We start from the raw sequence: 20,042 nt of genomic DNA, 5'->3' as shown, positions 1-20,042 counted from the left end.
CATCTCCAGCGGGTCTTATACTCCGGGGACCCAATTCGAACACAGCTCCTTGATCCGTAACCTTACTTTGCAGCCATCCTCCAACACGATCACTGGATTCCAGAACAGTTATGTCGCTTGGATTATTCACTTTATCCAACAGACGATAAGCTGCGGAGAGTCCTGAAATCCCTGCACCAAGAATGGCAAATTTACAAGCCGAGAAATGTTCGCCAACTGCGGAGGCCATTATTGCACACAAGCGTTACGTAACGTATCTACAACTTACAGATACACTTCAATGAACTTACTTCAAGTACATACGTATCTTGCTAGTATCTCCGCTGGTTATTAGAATCGTGGATTAGCGCGCTCGACATTCGACAACAGTCGTGACAACGTGACAACCGTATCAACCGTGTGTTAAAAAATAATTTCCTTGATACACCAAATGTGAGAACGCTGTCATGGTTAGTTTAAGCGGAGAACAAGGACAAGGAGTGAGTCAATAATCTAGCGATTTTGTCCTTGTGAACGTTGGTTTTCATGTACTCAGCTCGAAAGCGAAATGTACTGTGCTGTTTCATGTACTGTAGTCTATGTCATGTCTCGTGGCTTGCATGTATTTTGACTACAGTAAGTGGCTCAGCCACACATGTACTCAGCATGTTAACATCTGCTTGGTGGTTCATAAGTCACTAGAAAGCCACCAAGCTGCTGTAAAACCAAAATATAGACATTCTGCATTTATTTATCTTTTATTCCATATTGACAAGTTACCAAACCATAAGAAATTATACTACATAAAGTATGCTTTTCTTATAAAAGCCTTTTCACGTGTACCTCATTTTCCCACTGGTGAGCGAGTTAGCCATTTTTGATGAGACCACTGTAAATGTGTCTCTGTGGTCTATAATACTCTCTTTTTAGCTAATGTCTCTTTTTAGGGTTATTTTTTCAACCAGGAAGACAGTGCCCCCATTCTGGCTACTCCTGCACAAGAGGAAGTGTTAGTTAGCGAGACTGGTTCTTTGGGTCTCGTTCCAGAAAAGAGATTTCACGCCATTCACACAGCCTGGATTGCTATTTTACAGTTGATTCTCTTTGTAAGTATTGGTACAGGGCCAGTGAGCATAGTCATTGAAAGTGTGTTGTTACTAAGTACAGCATGTAAGTTGACCATGTGTTAATCTTTTTTTGGACTTGAATATTTCTGTGACCATGAATTAGTTTTTACATGTACATGTATGTACTTCTGGTGTTACAGAACTTTAACAATAAACACTTAATGACTGGTCCCGAGGGAAACAGTTCATTTTGTTTCCCGAGAATCTCAATGTTTCCCCGAGGCGCAGCCGAGGGAAACATTGAGATTCGAGGGAAACAAAATGAACTGTTTCCCGAGGAACAAGTCATTAAGTGATTTGTTATATTGCAAAACAAATGGGTCAAACATTTTCAAAAAGTGCTCAGATTCCAGCGACAACATCAGGCCACCTTCAACTGCACGCTCTGATCACGTGCAACAGCGGTCAACATTTCGCGGGTAACAGTGAACTGTTTCCCGTTTGACGTCATGGTTTTCGCAATGTTGCCGGCTCATGGCATTTGGCGGGAAACAGTTTCATTGTTAGATGTCTTGTGACCATAAACTAGCCAATGAATGGGCACGCTGTAGCGGGAAAAACGCCAGCTATATAACAATAATTGTTATCGTACATTGTAGTCACCATCTGTCTTCTCATTGGCTATTTAAGCGTACAGTTAATACTGGGAAACAGCGCAACCTACAGATTAGTGAATAAAATGCAGGTTGTGCACGCAATGCATGATTTCCAAGAGCAATGTGTTTGAAAATAAACTGTGATCGCTGCGATAATGCGTTTGTCGCAGGAGCCCATCACCCGGAGCGTGCAACTTAACTATACTTGTGCAACGGCGTTTTCACAAGTAAGGTTATTTTTAGATTGAATTTCCCGCTAATGAGACTCCCACAGGAGCCCGATGACCAATTACAAGAAATTAAGCTGACGTCATAGGGTCACCGAACCGTAACTGACTTTGTTTTTTGACCTAATTCGCCGGAAGGGCTAGTCTAAAAATAAACCTACTTGTGAAAACGCTGTTTCACAGACGCTGTATGGAAGTTGCACGCTCCAGGATGGGCTCCTGGTTTGTCGTTATTTTCTTCAAAACAATGTATAATAAAACAATTATTAGATTCGGTTTTTGTGATATCCGGAATAATCAAGGTCGAGGTAAGTGTTATCAGCTGAAGCCGAAGGCTGAGGCTGATAACACTAACCAAGACCTTTATTATTCTGGATATCACAAAAACCTCATCCAATAATTTTTTATTATTTGCCAAAGGCAAGGTGAATCTCTGTGAATAAAAATGAAGACGAAGTCAAGGTTTTTATTCACCAAGCCTGATTTGAATAATAATAATTGTTTTAGTATAATTACATATGTACATGTACATAGGTTATAATTTTGAAAAAATTGCATTTTCTTTAAAACAATTAATTTCTTCACCTGTCACCTTGACAAAAATTATGGCTTGTGGCCATTTAAAAAAAAAACGCTTAGGTGATTATCGCACAATAATCACCTCAAGTGCGACCAATCAGCACACAGTAATTCTTATTTATCACCTACTGTCGTTTTTTGGTTATACGGTGCACAGCATTGTTTATCAAAGAAATTGCTTGTTGGCCCCAAATGTGATCTCCACTCAAGGTGTGTCTTATATGTAGCCGAGTATCTTCTTACAACAAAACTTGTGCAGGGATGATTCTTTGATCGTTTGCTGCCGTCTTGTATGTTAAACTGCAATTCCAAAATGTTGGGCTCAAACCAATGTTTGTGATGGTGGCCTTCAATTCTTAGCGTTGTACAACAAAAAGATGTGCGAGAAAATTACGAATAAAAACAGCAGGATTTCTAGTTGAATTTCCTTCTGCCGCTTAATTCTTGAGTTACATGTACACTGCAATCTTCAGTTGAGACAGCATAGCTAGCGATGAGTTGAACCAAATTCCTCTATTCGAGATGCGTCTTATGACTGCGTATTGATTTTCAGTTTGTGACATAAAATTAATGCCATCAAGTTTGAAAGTTAAAGATACATACATGTACAGTACGTCTTATAACTGAGTGCACCTTGTACCCGAAAGACTGCCGTATGCAATTATTGTAAAGGCAGTTAGTTTGCTATTCTGCTTCAGAGTACGTGTACATGACTTGTACATTCTATGGGCCTTATTCGCACTGCGGCCATATTGGCCATAGACAATAGATTTCGTACCCTGAGCCTCGAGTTGAAATGTTTGGGAATGAGTCCCGGTGGGGCAGAACAAAAGTTTTCAATCCCTCGGGACTCAACATGGCTGCCGTTTGATTAATGCCCATTATGAACTAGGGTGCATATCGTGTAGTGGTTATCACTTGCGGACTGCATGCTAGTTCTCCTGGTTTGAATCCCTGCTGGAGTACTCCAAAGTTTAGTCAGCTTTCCATCCATTTGTGGGGGGTAAAATGAGTACATGTACCAGTATTAGTGGGGACAAGTTGTGCATGCGACAGGATAGGAGTAGCACCCACCCCTGCCATAAGAACAGTACTTGCAGAAGCTATTGTGAAGGGAGCCTTCTGGTTACCTTATACCCGATTCACACCAACTAAACACGTTTAATGAAACCAGGTTTAACAAAATAAAAAATGAGCAACGGAAGGCTGAAAGACTACATTTTACGTAGGGTTCATGTAAGTTCTAATGTGTGTCTTCATTGTGTTGAATTTGGAGTCTACATTATGTCAGGTAGTAGCTTGTATCAAGAAAACAATAATTTTAAACCATGTTTAACTAAACAGCTTTTAGACGTGTTTAAGCTTTGTTGTGAATGCGGTATTAGGCTGTGGTCTAGCCTGTTGTCTCGTTTTTTGTCCATTACAAGTAGGTATGTACAGCTTTTTATGCTTTACTTCCATCGAATAATACTGTGCTTTTCTTTTTTGTACAGATTGCATTTGAAACTCTCCAGTTTGTACTTCCAAATGGAAAGCTATCAGAAAGCAATTCCTCTGTTCTTGGTGGTCCAGATCCTCCTTTTTGTTTTTTAGTGGTTCTTCATGTTGCTTTGTGGGTTATTGTGTTCATATCAGACAGAATCTTACAGTGCCAACATCATAAATCACAGGCTAAAGGTTACTTGCAATTCTTCAGAGAAACCAAGGAGCTGAGACGACTGCCACAAGCTGTATTATCACTAGGTACAGTTTTTATTAGATTTGGCACTGGCTATCCATTCTTGCAGCCCCGGTTTGAGTCCTGGAGGTGGCGATAAAATCGACCGGTGTTTGTGTTGATTCTCAATTTTGTTCTGAGAGTTTTTTCTTAGTTTTTTGCTTTTCCTGCCTGAACAAAAACCATTGCTTGGTGATTTCACCTGAATGCACAAGCTTGAGTTTACATGGCTTGTCTCAGCAGCTGTGTTTCTTTATGGGTGTTTGTTTAGCGAATAGTGTGGATTACAGTATCATTAAAATTATTTTATTATTATCTGACAATTCTGTCACTACAGTGTACTACAAGAACAACTTTGAGTATACATGTACATGTAGCCTACATTTGTAACTCTAGGCTATAAACCTTCTTTCTAATAATTAAATCCATCGAACGATTTCTTTTTTCATGTACTTACATGTATTGCAGCCATCTGGCCTTTCTTTAAATCAAATAATCATGTCATGACAGGACCTCTTTGTAAAAGGTCTCCTCACCACCCACTTTTTTTAGTGTGTTGCATACAATGTAGTTTAATGTAGGGTATGGTCGATTGACCATATTATCATATGACCCGTACAGCCCCGCACGCGCTTTCATTGCAAAACTATTGAGAAAATCCCCGTATGAGGGCCGTACGCGATGGCGTGAGCAGGGCGGGAAAAAGCCGTCCGGCCCTGCTAGGATCGCGTACGACACTCATACGGGGATTTTCTCAACAGTTTTGCAATAAAAGCGCGCGCGAGATGCGAACTAAAACACCTTTTTGGTCAAAATGAGCGACGTAAGTGAACATTCCAAATTTTGTTACCTGAAAAAAACAAAAAAAGGAAAAGCACGGTGGTCATATGATAAAATGCTTATTGACTGAGTTAGGTCGGGCCGGACGCGAAAATATTTGGCCCTCGGTCATGGTACACGGACCTCGCTGTGCTTGGTCCGTACGCCATGACCTCGGGCCAAATCATTACTTCACATGTTCTTATTCTGGAATAGGGTCAATCGAACACAACGGTTACCTTAATGTTGTTGAGATCTATAATATTACATTGTACATGTACATGTATGTAAGAAAGTTGTTTTATTTTAATAACTTATGTTCTTTGGATTCATGTACAAAAGGTATGTTTCCTCAGTGTAAATCAGTGGTACTAGTGGTACAATGTAAAATAAAAATTATTTAATAAATACAGCGTACCAGTTATTTCAAGATGAAATCAAAACATACAGAATTAGTTATGTACACCTTTAACCTATTGACTTCTCAAACGCCCTAGGACGCCCACAGTTGACGAGTGAAAAATTCAATTGTCTGGTGTTAGACAGAGTAAAATATTTTAGTCTCATTCCCAGTTGTCAATTTGGGTTAAATTGGTCCAGCGAGTGTCAGCTGTCATTGTTTTATTTCTCAATGTTTATTTTTCTCCTTTTCTTACAGGAAATGCTGTGCTATTAGCAATATTTGCAGTTATTGGTCACGATGATCGCCACACCTCTCACAGGAGTGACCTGGCTTTGTTCAACGTTCTGCAGATTACCTTCAGCATCGAGTTTGTACTTTGTGTACCAGGGATACTGTGGTACCTAGGTGAGTTGTCTTTACATTCAATTTATATTTACAATGTACATGTACACATGTATGTAACCACAGACTGGTAGGCCTGGTAGGGGCCCAGACTGGTAGGGCCCAGACTGGTAGGGGCTCAGACTGGTAGGGCTTTGTTGAGCAATGGACTGTAATGCCACTCAGCCAGTATTTTGGGGTTTGGAACCAGCTGGGCCAATTAAAAGTCCTAAAATAATAGGGACCTTACGATAGGATGACAACGATGGCTATGAAAACCCCACAAAACAATGAACAAAAACAAAGGCACTGCACATGCGTTTTGCATTGTGGTACAATTCTTTCGTGTCCTTGTCCTGACAATGACATAAATTGACCAAATTTGAGGTTGTATAGAGGATGCGAGAACCTGACGAAATATTTTAAATTTTCTTCCAAAACAACCACACCATTCATGCCAACATTTTTATTCCCATGATGTTGATAAACACTTTTCATTCCAAACAACTTGGAGTTACAGCTGTATCATGAAATTATTACAAAGAATATTTTAGAATATTTTTAGAAAACATTCTTGTTCAGTATCGTTTCTCTTTATGGTGTTCCTGCCGTCTTTCCATTCTGCGCTTGGACACAATTGATGAAAAGGCCAGCTTAGTCACCTTTACCGGTAATAATTATTAGTCTTTTTTGGTGACTGATTTATGGAGAGTATAACTTAATCAACCTTTAACGTACTCTAGTGGAGGTGAGACCTGGTGCATGGTAGACCAATGCTCAACTGAGTGCACTGGTCGGCACATGTACTGTAGTACCAATTATTCTTGGACCAGGTGGACATCTTTCTTGTTTCTTTTATTGCAACAGTCAAAGTTTTGAAGTTCAACAGAAGAAGACCTGTTCCTGATGCTGAAGATGCAGATTTTGCAAACACCTACTATTTAAATAATGGAGGTTCTACGACATTATCCATAACAGGATACAGGTTAGTGCCAGATTTCAGTCATCTCCTCCAGGTTCTCAATCGTGTCTCCTTAAGGATACTTAAGGTTAAGGAAACACAGAATTACCCTTAAAGTGCCGACTTTTCTTTTGGCTTGTCAGACAGACTCTCGTCCCCAGATTTGGGAGGGGTGTTGTGACTAATCTAAAGAGAGATCGTTTTGCATTAAAAAGAGAGTTGCAAAACAAACTGAAGCTCAGAAGGCCTGGCCAAATGGCGTCAACGTTTGCTCCAATAATTATTTGTTAGATTTTCAGCCTTGTTGGGTATACATGTAAGCGTGAGCACTTTATAATCGGTCTCTCAATGATGTATCCATGTCTGTATCCATTGTAACAACCACGGCTCCAGCTTGGGACTGAATACTGGGCCTCTTGTGAAGCTTTGTTGAATCAAACCATTTGCCCACCCCAGCAGTCAACATCGTTAAAAAAGTTTGAACTGATGTTTAAGCCGTTTGCCAGGCCTTGAAGAGACATTATTGCCTAACAAACTACATGTAACATGAATACATGTATTGTGTGACTATAACGAAGCAAAAAAAAATTTGCATGACAAACACAAAGTGAATTTGATTGGTAAGGCAGGAGAGTTTGTGTGACGAACGAGTGACTGATTCACATGACAAGTTTAAAAAGTACATGTAGAATGGCTCCTTGGGTGATCTTTAACGACTCCTAGCGTCTTCGCATTATTTTGAAGATGAGGAGAAAATTCTTGTGCTTGTGGGTCTGCTTTTTCCGCGCCGGTTGCAATTTCAGTTTATACATGTTTGCGATACTCACAAGTTGGCACAAGAGCACACACAAGAAAATTAAGTTCTTTTTGTTGTGACTTTCTCATACTTATGGTTTCATCTGTTTTACAGTGTCATTTATTATAAGGAGTGTAAACTTTTACACTTCAGTTGCTCGAAGCCTGGTTAGTGCTAACCGTTGGTTTAGAGGTATTGAAGTCTACATTTGTATAGGTTTCCATGGTACACTGTGTTAAACGCTGGTTAGCGCTAACCATGCTTTGCACAACCTGAGCCGAGAGCCCGTTTGTCGAACGTCCCGATAACTTTTCGGGCCCGAAAAGCCATTTGTGAAACTGCTAACCGCTTGTTTTGGAAAGCCGGTCTTTTAACATGTTTTAAAGGTAACAAAAAGAAAATTTACTGTGAAGTTTGACGAGTTACATGTAAATCCTCTCCGTTCTTGAGATACAAAGGGAATTGTGACACCCGAAAATGGCCTGTAAAGTTTCGGGACTTTCCCATGGCAGTAATGATTCCTTACGTTCTTGTAAAATTTCAAATTTTCAAAGCACCATTGATCAGAGATACAGTATCAGGCGTAGTGCAGTCAGATTTTCAGAGATAGCTCATTCCATGCAATGCACTTTCAATATTCGGTACTTTTTCCTTGACGATAGCCTTGTGCTATAGAGTACCGAAGTGTGACATCACAAAAAAATAAATTTGTGAAATTATGGAATTTGGCACCATTTTCAAATAGAGCATCCTCAGAAAAGGGTCCTTGCCAAAAATCACTTCTTAATTGTAATTCCCAGCCAAAATATAAAGGATGAAAGTTTGATACTGCCCTATATAAATCTCTCTAATTTTGAGCTGGTTCCAAACTGAAGGAACCAGAACAAATTTTGAAGGGTTTGTATGGGATGCTATCAAACTTTGATCCCTTATATCTCCATCGGGAATTGCAATTCAGAGCTAATTTTGGGTATGAGGGCATCATTTAGGATCCTCTATAAGGATATGACATATCGGTACTCATCGGTATTGACACAACAAACAAAGAGTCTTCTATTTCATGTTGCTGTGGAGCGTTTTCGCTCATGTGACCAGCAGCTACATAGCCTACGTGTAGCCATACCCTCCCACCAATAAGGCTAGCGGCCATATTGGATTACTGAAACATAAGAAAGTATTAATTTTGCATAGAAATAGTTTCATTTCCCAGACCTGGATTAGTTTGGTACACCATGATGGCCGCCGTCCCTTTAATTTGGAACACCAACATGGCTGCTGTGACATCATTAAATTTTTGAAAATGGTCTATACCGTAGCATCACTGATGCACTTTTTTCTTCAGGGACAATGATTACTTAGACGACGTCTTAGAGAAACAAGCAGACATGATTCGTTATCTGCAGCAACATAATGCCAATTTAGGAAAAAGACTGATGACGCTTACAGCACAGCAAAGAAGGAACAGCTTACATTGACAATTTACTATTTACAAGGCCACTGGTAGATGAGAAAGGTTGTCAATGACAACCAGTAAAATGTACATTTTAGTTCTTTATAGAGGACACCTTCAGGATCGTCATTTACATAAGTGCGTCCATAATATCAGGGTAACAGTGGAAATTACTTGAGAACTACTAGTAATCAAGGATTAGTGAGGTGCAGTCACCCATCCAGGTAATGGTATTGACCCCATCCAACAACACTTGACTTTCCGATCACATGAGATTGAGGTTATTTGTGCCAGAACAAGATGGCGTCCAAACGCTGAAATCGTATGGCTTCACAATTGATACCCGAGGGACATCCCGTGGAACTGAAACGAATAGAATCGTGCATTCTCCTCAAACACAATTAAGTTACAAAATGACGCTGTATTGTTTTACTGCTGTGTACACTTGTCTTGTTTTCTGCCTTATGCCTTGTGTTTATGAAATCATTTTAGTGGCCGGTTGTCTTTCAGGAGAAAGTTGGTGTGGTGTTAAGCAGTTGACCTATTAGTAACTTTTTCTTATTTTTTCAACTAAAATCTTCTCATACCCCAACATCATATTTCCAAAAATTATGCGGCCTTAAAGGGATCTCCACTCCAACAAAAAGTAATTTAAACCCACAGAGCCTAATGTTTACAATCAAAAGTGTTTGAACTTTTTTCAATGAAAGTGTTTGTATCCGAAATAAATCAATGTCAGAATCACTTGTATTTGTTTTCAAATTTCCTGGGCAGCACCCTCTAGAATAATTGTGATGTGTTAAGCCTGGTTTTCACTAGCACAAGGACAATGGATCAAGATTTTTCCTTTTCCTTATGCTAATGCGCCTATGTTTGCGTTCGCTTGTGTCATGTGAAAACAAATTGCTATGTCTAGTTAATTAAAGGATGCATTCCAGATTCCCCACGTCTGAGCATTTGAACAAAATGGCGGATGCGGTGGTTGATTTTGATGCTTATGTCGACATTTTGTTTTCACTAGCATAAGCTACATATGCCTACATGTATGCTCGTGCTTGCATCACTAGTGAAACCAGGTTGATGGCTTACAACATCATTACAATTAAGCAAAAGCTCTTTTTGTTAAAGCAATAGAGCAACTGTAACTGGTCACAATTATTCACGATGGAGGCACCCGAGAAAATTTGAAAATGAAAACAAGCGATTCTTAAGTTAATTCATACATTATAGTTACAAAAACTCCTGCAAAGAATTTCGAACAATTTGGATTGCAAACATTATTCTCTCCAGTTTAAATTTATTCGTTAGAAGGGATGGAAGTTTCCTTTACTTAAGTGAAGTTTGTTGTTTTCATAAGGATCGGATGTATCAAATCTTGTGGGTTTGTGAAGAAAATCAGGACGAGAATTGTTGTTTTCATTGTCTTAGAAAGAATGTGTTTCTTTGTTCACGTACATGTAGAAGCAAACTGGGAGACCAGTGTGCTTTTTTAACAATCGTATAAGAAGTTGTGGAATACTCGTACGGTACATGCCTATGATGAATTTTGTGAAGGTTCAGTTGATAAAATGAGAACAATACATGTAGGTCAAGGCGGTACCCTTTAAATTATTATTTAGAAATGAAAATTTAATATAACTTGAACACTGAGGTAAACTTGTACATACATGTACATTCATCACGCTTGTGTTGTCTGAAGTAGCAACTTAGTAAGTGTTTGCGAGAATAAACTGTGCTCCAAAGAATTTTTTGAAACTGAAACTGGAATATTCAATGGGATGTGAATTCAGGCTGACCAAATATGAGCGAGTACTGCTTTCCTTGTGCGCAGAATCTGCCTTGACCAGATCTGAAGATTGCTTCATTTGGAGGTGATGTCAATCCGTTGGCCTTAAAAGAGTCAGTGCCCCAACTGTTTGCCTCTGTGTCAAAGCGAGTCTTTTTGCGAAACCATTCGGAAATAAATAACTTAGTATAATTTATACCCGTTTACATGGTTTCGGCTTGTAACATGTCGAAACGGAGACAAACGGTATCTTGGAAATGGACTCATACATGTACGACAAAAATTCTGTCACATGCCATATCTCTATTTGGTGTACTATCCATCGTACACCAACATCACTTCAAACAAACTTACAAATCACTGAATAAAATACAAACCTACCAAGGGAGTTTATATATCAGTGATTATTTTGCCAAGTTCCCTTTGTCAAGTGCGATTTTTACGGAACAAGTAACTTTTTGAGGTTTTTGCTCCAAAGCTGCTGAAAACACAACAACAACGGTATGCTAATAAATATTGGGGAGACTGTTAATCAAATCTGATCACATCAAAAAGCAGTGAGATCAAATCAGATAAAATCAATCTTAAGTCTTTGTCCAATAATAATAATAATAATAATAATAATAATAATAAGAAGAAGAAGAAGAAGAAGAAGAAGAAGAATAGTATCAAGTTCAGGAAGAACACCTACTGAAAGAGAGGAATGCTGGAATGAATAAGGCTGGCTTTCGGAAACTTAGGGCACATTCTTTTGGGACTATTCCAGTTATTCTTATCCTGGTTTACGAATAACAGAATACATGGAATACCAATTCTCAAAAGAACGCATCTGCCGAATTGGAAGAACACGATTACCGTCTATTCGGAGTATTCCTGTTCTGGAATAGTCCCAAAAGAACGCGCCGTTAGACAGCAGAGGTAGGTTTATCCGGAATTTTCTTCAGAAGTCCCAGGCGAGCAATGAATCACTGGTGTTCAGAATGATGTCAGATGAACTATCAAGTTAGAAAGTAGCACTTTACACCAGGTCCATCAAGCACAGAGTGCTTTACTGAGGTTACTGGACAGGAGAGCTCAGTTGCAACAGTATCTGGTTCATACTAAGAGGTAAACCATTCATTTTTGTTGGCAATGAATTTGTGGAATTAATAATCTTGGAGGCAGATGTCTTAACTTCTTACTCTGCCAATCAGTTGAAGCAGGTTGTTGGAAAGATTACACACCACACTTAGTATGGTAAAATGTGAACCGCAGAGTCAAACCACATGGCCATAGCATTTCCATGTTGCATTCACAACTGCGATGATCCATCACACTGTAATTAATTTTAATTTGATTTATACCTATGTAAAACTTACAAAGTGAAATTTAATATGACATTTTCCATGACAGACTAGTCGTTATCAGAAAGATGCAGCTTAATTTCCTCAATGCAGAAGTACAGCTCAGTGTATATTCATGATTCAACTGTTGATTTCATCATTTCAGGTTGCTTCAATCCCTGTATTCAATGTTAAGAAGCACAGGCAGCATGCTTCAAGGTTTTAGACCTGCATACTCCTCTGCAGGTGAAATGGCCTCCATTAACAGCTCCTTAGCTGAAGAGAATTTGAACCTGGCACAGACTGTTTTACCAGCCTTCTCGCTGTCAGAGACATCATTAATTTTAACCCAGGAATCACAGGAGAAAGCTGAGAAGCTAAAGATGGAACCAACTTCTGCTGAAAAACCAGCTTTACAGGTAAAACCAGTGAGCCTGGTTTATTCTCATATAATGATACAAAGGTGACTCTTAAATCAAGTCTGAATCTGCAACTTGCACAGGTAAGAAAATTTGAGGTTGAGTGTGTGGATGAAAAGTGGGACCATTCATAATAATTATGGAAGCTATGGGGTATTTATAATTATGAGGCATTATTCATTTGCACAAAGGGCAAATTCTCAAATTTTGGTTCTATTACTTTTTTCCCTCTTACATCAGCCATTGCTATGTGAAATTTAGAGGTTATTACCTTCAGACTCTATCTCTTTAGTCGTGTTCTTTACTTTTGCGTGGTACCTCAAATAATAATTGTGTTCAAATGCCAGGTTGTTCCATGCTATGAGGTGGGGTGGGGTGGAGTGGGCTTTGCCCATAGCTGTGTGTTATTTAATAATGGTGCAAAAAGTTTGCATGGTAACATATTGAAAACACAATGTAGGCACTTTTAAGAATTGAATTTGTACAGAGGAAATACATGACCAGGAATGTAATAATTTATACAGTAACTAATAATTAGTATTGACATTAAATGAAAAATTGTGTTCTTTGAAATTTTTACAGTTATTTGTCAAACTGAAGGGAATGTATGTTGCAAATATTCAAGGTACCTTGATGTCGTACTTGTGTCAAACAATTACCGGTTAGTAAATTAAAATGTTACAATGAAGATAGAGGATTTACCTTTGACACACTAAAATGGAATGTGCGACGCTAAAAGTCAGTTGTCGTGTTGTCTGTTAAATCTTATCACCTTCTACATGATTTTGGCAACACTGACATTATGGGATGAGTTCTTTTTCGGTTTATGTCAATGTTCAGCTGTAATAGACTTTCAAATAATTCTCATACAATATACATGTACATGTATACACATGTATGGCAATGACTACTCATTACCATTTCTAGAATCAATTTTCAAAGGCCTAAGCACCCTTCAACATCACAATTTTCTCTATGAGAGCAGTCAGGATTTGCTTAATGCAAACTAAAACTCAAGAACAGATGCTTCTTCAAGTAGAAGCATACATGTATGATGATAATAATTTATTCATTTCTATTGCGCCAGCTACATTAAAATATGATCGCCGGCGCATATGATGCCAGTCTATCCAATGTCAGAGATGTAAACTGTGAATTCAATATTCTTCTGAGCTGTTAATTGCAGATGTATCACAAACTTCCATGTTTGTGATTAGAATTTGACCATATCCATCATTCGAATTTTGCTCTCAATGACATCCTTTAACCACTTTTCTCTAAACCTTGTTTTACCTGGTCTTAAGATGAAAAGAAAAATGGTTGAATTAATAGTTTGGTTGATTGCTGAATTATTAATAATAAATAACAATGCAGCTTAACTGACAGACAACCAATAACATCACGCCTTTGTTGACAATCATATCAACAACCAGAGTATTTTATACCATCTGTTGACGTTACACAAATCACTTGACTTTGATAATGACTTCTGGTCAGGTTGTCAAAATGTTAGTCAATGTCACCACAACCAGTCCTTCTCGATCAGGACTACACTTACCCAGAGAATGGTACTTCACTTTGTTATAAATTTTTGCACACAGTTGAATCTTGGCTTACTGATATTGAAACTCTACCAAGTGAATGCTTTATTACAGTTTGATTCAGAAATACAAATTATTTTGTCAGTCTCAAATAGATTGTTCATTTCTACAGTGTAGTTACATGTAAAGCCTAGTTCACGCTAGCAACATAACGACAAAAGGAAAAAAAACAGTTTTACACTGTATGTTGTTATGTTTATGCTGTTATGTTGCTTATATGTCATTATTTTTGTCTGTATGTTCTCACTGCAAACATACACGTCCCTTTTACATTGTTATGTTGATGTCGTTATGTCTCTAGTGTGAACCAGGCTTAACCCATTGACTCCTGGGGATTCTCCATTGACAAGTAAAATTGTCTGGTATTAGACAGAGTAAAATACTAAGTATGGCTGGTTTAGGCCTCAAAGGGTTAATACCGGGTAATGGTTATTCATTGCCTAGCTGACAATAAATCAACTTTAGAAAGTTTGACCCACAACAACTTCAACTGGGTGAATCATGCTCTCCGAAGCAAACTGAATAAGCTAGTGAAGTGAATATTTGTATTTCACTATACAAAGTGGAGTTCGATTTCCTTCTGCAAAGAGAAGGCAACATACCTGTGAACCAGACGGTGTGTCTCAAAAATATAGTACACTTCGACAGGAAAAGTCTGCAACAAACAGTTCAAATGGTGAACATTTAATTTTTCCGGTGTTTCAAAGACTACGCCCCTATCAATGTGCCAATCCAGAAAATGTTCCAGCCCTTGAGATGGAAAGTTTCATCTGACTGGACCTCCACTTCTCTGAAAATTCCAAATTTGCCAACAATGTGGTTCCAGTATCTAATTAACTGGAAAAAAAATCAACCACTTGAGGGGGTTACTTTATATTTGATCCCAATTCCTCTGCCTTGGATCTAACCTTTGTGGGCCGACATGGATAGATGCATTTTGTGATCTCGTTGATCGATATCTTCTTTCCTTATCCTTAACATCACTTTTTTTTTTCACAGCTCAATACACAAAGCTACACACTCACTTCTCCCATAACCAAACACATTTATTCTTTAGGATCGCACAAGGAAAAAAAGAGAACTTATAGGCATACCTATGGGCAAAAATGTGGCTAGTCTTCTTGCAGGTGTTAATTTGGGCATATAATCCATGTTAACTTCCCATATAGTCTCCCAATATAATCATATTCCCGTATAAATTTGTATTTTGGTCACCATATTGGATGGGTGAGAGTTGGAAGATCTGTGTTCCAACTCGTCCCAGATCTTCCGACTTTCACCCGTCCAATATGGCGACCGAAATACAAATTACCTCCGGCAAGCAGGCTAAAAATTATATGGCTAAACTTGTATGGATGTTTACACAAATGAGTTCAAAAGTTTAACCATACCTTTGGCTTAAACTTGCTAACTTCTATGGTGATGTAAACTGAAGCTGTGGCTCTCGGGATGGGTTTTCTCCTAGTTGGTATACTCCACTTGATAGCAAAACGGTAACGCCAACTGTATGGGTGCTCTTCTTCCCTCAAAAAATCAATGCAGTAAAGCCAGCCACTGTCACGTTCCCATGTCTGCAAATTAATAGTTTATGCAGTATAAAGAAGATGGAAATTGGGAATGGTACTTTTGGGAAGTTGACAGCCCAGGGTGATGGTAATAGCCCATTTCTGAGTTGCTGCATGCCTCAGTTTCAAAGCGAGTCCTGGTGCACAACTATTCAAATGGAAATGAATTGCCAATTCTTATGCAAATCAAACTCATTTTCCTTGGAATAGTTGAGAACCAAGACTCACTTCGAAACCGAGACAAACAGCAACACGTAAATGGCCCATTATCATTGATCTTTGGAAGTTCTAATTCATAGTTCAAAGTCTTAGTATCCCATTTAATTTAACTAGGGCTGTCATTAAGTATTGCACCATACATTACAATGAGCTTCACACCAATTTATGAGTGAAAAGAACCTATAACAGTCAAGATCATGAGTTATATATCAAGGTCCTAACATGGGTATTCTCTATGGCATTTAGCCATAACAGGTAGAATTAGTTACAGCATTTTGACAGGTCTGCTTATAACCCTTAACGTACGTAATCGTAAAGTAATGGAGAAGATGGAAATCATCACCTATTGTACATTCATGGGTACAAAATTAAATTGGGGATTTCCCATAGATTTCTCGTTCACAAAAGTCTTTCAGGACGTTGGGTTAAAAAACGAGGGACAAAGATTTCACGCAATTGTTGAAGGTTAAGTACACTTTGTCGTGGAATTCTCTAATTAATAAAATCAATATATATATCGTACCTTGATGAATTCTTCAATTTTTTCTAATCCACCAGCCACAGTAAAGTTCTCTGCGCTCATCCATTTAATATTGGGGATCTCATATCCTGTGTCGGGGTCTATTGTAGATTCATAATCCCTTCCATCCGGAGCTTCCCCATCCGTGGCTTCCGAGCCTCCAGCATTTGACAAACGACGGCGAGCGTTTTCGATCGCTTCGTCGACAATTTCACGAGCTTCGTCCTCGTAAATTTGTTCAAGAGTTCGATTTCCCGGTACTACTGTACGTATTATTGGCACGGGTTTCTTAGCTGCGGTTAAAGAAGACATGACGTCCAAAACAAAAGGGTAAATGGCTGATATATATTGCGCAAATCAATCAACCAAGTTTGTCCACCATTTTGATTTTGCTTAGTTTCCGTGGTAACGATAGCCATAGTACGCATGCTCTTCGTCACGAAATTGCTGACAATTAACAAAACACTTCATTCCCAGTACTCCGCATTTTGTAACATGGCGGCACAATCAAGGTGCTGGGACTAGACAGTAACAAATAAAGTAAATAAGTAAATTAAAACGAAAATACAAAAACAATGCTTTCCAATTACTGTAACTGCAAAGTGATAACAGTTCTCTTTCGCACTGTTTAAAATAAACATTCTTTTTTCTGGTTTCGCAAACAGAGTACAGAGTGTAAAAAACCTCGTTTCTGTGCTATCTGTATCATATGTCATACTAATCTCGTACCCAGATCTCACTCTGTCACTGGAAATGTGAGATCTGGTAAAGTTCGACAGTACACCATTTTTCATTGGCTACTAAAAAAAGGTTGCGGCAATGCAATCTACGCTCCGATTGGATTATTTCGCGGGGCACTTAGTGAAAGTTTGGTTTTCGCAAGCTAATGTCCTGTTTTGAATAAATGCCAGTTGTGCGGAGGAAAGTTTTGTTTTTTTCCGACGCCGGGAAAGCATTACAGTTGAGGAAAATCATTTTAAAATTTTGCGACATTTTTGTAAATGGTACCGACTGGCTACGCAGTACGCAGAAACTAATAAATTCAAGTTGAAGTATGCCTGTGAATTTATTCAAAACAGTATTTCTCGTTCTTAAAGCGTGACTCGCGAATTAAGTAGTGATCAATTGTTAATTTTACGCTTAGATTAACTACATTTTTCACGAGATCGTGTCAAGAAAAAAGCGCTCGTTGCAGTGATTAGGTCTAAGCACTCTTTAACATTTTCGCTTTCAATTTACGGTTTGGTTAACTACACTTTTCACGTGATTGTGTGAAGAAAATAGCACTCGTTTACTAATTAAGCCTAAGCGCTCGTTTCAGTGATTCTGCAGTTGCTCCGACAAATTAAACAATCTCGCCTGTAGCGCTTCTTTCTGTTTCGGCTTAAGTTTAAGGTTTCCTTGTCCTCTACCCAAAAGAATCTCTTCAAGAATACTCTCGAAATCCATGCTTATTCCGCAAAATCACCCAAAATCACAACAGAGAGTACGAACATGCGCAGTGATAGAAAAGCCCGTATTTCGGGCCTCGCTGGCACTGAGCATGCTTAAAATCGAACTTTACCAGATCTCCCTTCCGTATGACCGTGGGAGATCTGGGTACGAGATTAATGTCATACACATCCTCAAAGTAGATCCTGTTTGAAAATGTGCATCACAAAAATTGACACTATGAATCAATATATTTTACGATACGGAAAATTCGCTCACACGTTGACTGTTCTTTTAAGTGAATGGAACAGAGTGAAAAATGTCTTTTTATCCTCTTGATTGCAATTGATATCATGGAATAATAACACGTGAGCAATCCATCGAACTTCTGCTCCAAAATGGGCGACAGGAAGGAGTTTTCCTTGTAAGAGACAAAGCTGGTACTGGCGACAACTTCATTTTGTCCTTATGGTACGGCAATCAAACGCTTCATTTTCAAATTCAGTGCCGTGGTGGTATATATTATTCCATAGACGGTGGACCGATTTTCGAAGGGTTGGACTCACTGGTTGAGTACTGCATGGAGAAAGCTGATTGGCCTCCCCATCAGACTATCGCAGTTTTGCTTGGGGAATCCCCCTCCTGCTTCGTGTACCAGTGAATGTGTTCTCAATGGCATGGATCTCCTCATTGCAAAAGTCAGTCATGAAAAATTGGGCTTCCAGCTGGCATGCCAATCATGGAAGATTCCTCGTGCTTCCTGTATTGAGGCTGTAGTTTCTCGTTGAATTACTAAAGAACCCACAGCTATAAAATTTACGTTTGTCTTTACCACCAGGAAAAATAGAGGGAAGAAGGGTGATTTCATTTCCGTAACGGATCATCAGTTGTTTTTATCAAACTAGTTGATAAAGGTTGAATAACCACCGTGAAAGATTTGGAAAGCTGACGTTTCAAGGGTTAGCCCTTCGTCGGAGCGAATAGAGGAATTGTGGTTGTTGTAGGTTTATATGTGTGCGGAGGAGCTTTGCTATTGGTAGAAATAGGATGACGTGAATTTGTGAATGGATTAATGTAACGAGAGGCGTTTATTGATTCCGTGTGGATAGAGTGTGCCCAGTTGAAAAATAAAATTTGCCAGGCTGTTTGATGAGCGAACAAAAGATCATCTCACACACAATTGTCATAATCTGTTTCGTTGTTGTTACTTTCAGTATCTGTTGTTGAGGATGATAGGGCACAGGGTCTAAAATGGAATGAGTTGTGTGGGTTCTCCTGATGCCAATTTTTAATTTTCTTTTGAAGGTTTTCCTGATCAGATTTGGACAGGACTTTTTTTTACTGATGCGTGATGTAGTTCCTGACGTCTACATCTTTTGGATAATAGCGCCTGTTTGTTGATGCTGGTGGAGATTTCCCTGGAAATAGTTTAGTTTTTACAAATTGTCAAAGATACCTTTCCATTTCATCCACAGTTTTTACACCTTCACCAACAAGCTCTCCATTCGTGTCTACTAGCCTTTTGTCTATGGGCTGCAGAATACCACCAATCTGGTTATTTGATACATGAGGAGAAAATAAACATCGAATTACATTTTTGACAAAAGTTTTAATGCCACTTCAACTACAACATCTGAAAAATTATTTATGCCATGACACTGGAACAAATTAAAAAGAGCTGGACGTGCAGTAGGTGCCAAGTTGACGATAGAATGACGAACCCCTTTTACGCTTTATAGCCGGCAAAGACCCAGCTAAATCAAAGCCCAAGATAATATGCTTCCTGATGCATTGTTATATCACTGAGGTGATTACTGTATGCGTGGCTTAGAAAAAGAAAGCTGAAGAAGGAAACAGAGGGACTCTTAACAGCTGCACAGGACAAAGCGCAAAGAACTAATAGTATCGATAAGCAAGATGTGTCGCCATCGTGTCGTATGTGCGGAGAAAGGGAGAAAACTGTAGGGCGCATAGCGGCGAGATCCAAGATGCTTGCACAGAAGTGCTACAAGAGCTGGAGGCGTGATAAAGTCACGCAACTTGAGTTATCCACTGGCGGCTCTGTGAGAAATTAGGTTTTGATAAGGAAGACAAGTGGTATAATCACGTACCCAAACCTGTTCTTGAATCAGAGAAGGCCATGC

The 20,042-nt window shown here is 38.9% G+C and overlaps 3 protein-coding genes across 3 annotated transcripts in view; 1 reads left to right on the top strand and 2 right to left on the bottom strand.

Moving 5' to 3' along the window:
- Positions 1–269, bottom strand: part of LOC138029869 (protoporphyrinogen oxidase-like) — a 7,594-nt gene extending 7,325 nt beyond the window's left edge. Inside the window, exon 1 of the mRNA XM_068877701.1 lies at positions 1–269. This exon is cut by the window's left edge and continues 23 nt beyond it. Within this exon, the coding sequence (XP_068733802.1) occupies positions 1–229 (229 nt within the window). The 5' untranslated portion in view covers positions 230–269.
- A 73-nt stretch (positions 270–342) lies between these two features.
- On the top strand, positions 343–11,460 carry LOC138029883 (transmembrane protein 192-like). The gene is made up of 6 exons (XM_068877729.1): positions 343–479; positions 927–1,085; positions 4,002–4,251; positions 5,703–5,852; positions 6,696–6,813; positions 8,928–11,460. The coding sequence occupies exons 1-6, from the start codon at positions 447–449 to the stop codon at positions 9,058–9,060; spliced, it is 843 nt and encodes a 280-aa protein (XP_068733830.1). The 5' UTR covers positions 343–446; the 3' UTR covers positions 9,061–11,460.
- A 1,545-nt stretch (positions 11,461–13,005) lies between these two features.
- LOC138029888 (A-kinase anchor protein 14-like) lies at positions 13,006–16,874 on the bottom strand. Its single transcript, XM_068877736.1, has 4 exons — positions 16,471–16,874; positions 15,555–15,734; positions 14,766–14,818; positions 13,006–13,860 (listed from the first exon to the last, which is right to left on the bottom strand). The coding sequence occupies exons 1-4, from the start codon at positions 16,777–16,779 to the stop codon at positions 13,776–13,778; spliced, it is 627 nt and encodes a 208-aa protein (XP_068733837.1). The 5' UTR covers positions 16,780–16,874; the 3' UTR covers positions 13,006–13,775.
- Between the last annotated feature and the right edge of the window lie 3,168 nt (positions 16,875–20,042).

This window comes from Montipora capricornis, chromosome 13 (assembly GCF_036669925.1).
Source record: "Montipora capricornis isolate CH-2021 chromosome 13, ASM3666992v2, whole genome shotgun sequence".
NCBI classification, from domain to species: domain Eukaryota; kingdom Metazoa; phylum Cnidaria; class Anthozoa; order Scleractinia; family Acroporidae; genus Montipora; species Montipora capricornis.
Note: the sequence above shows the minus strand (reverse complement) of the source record. Positions and strands in the feature narration are given on the sequence as shown.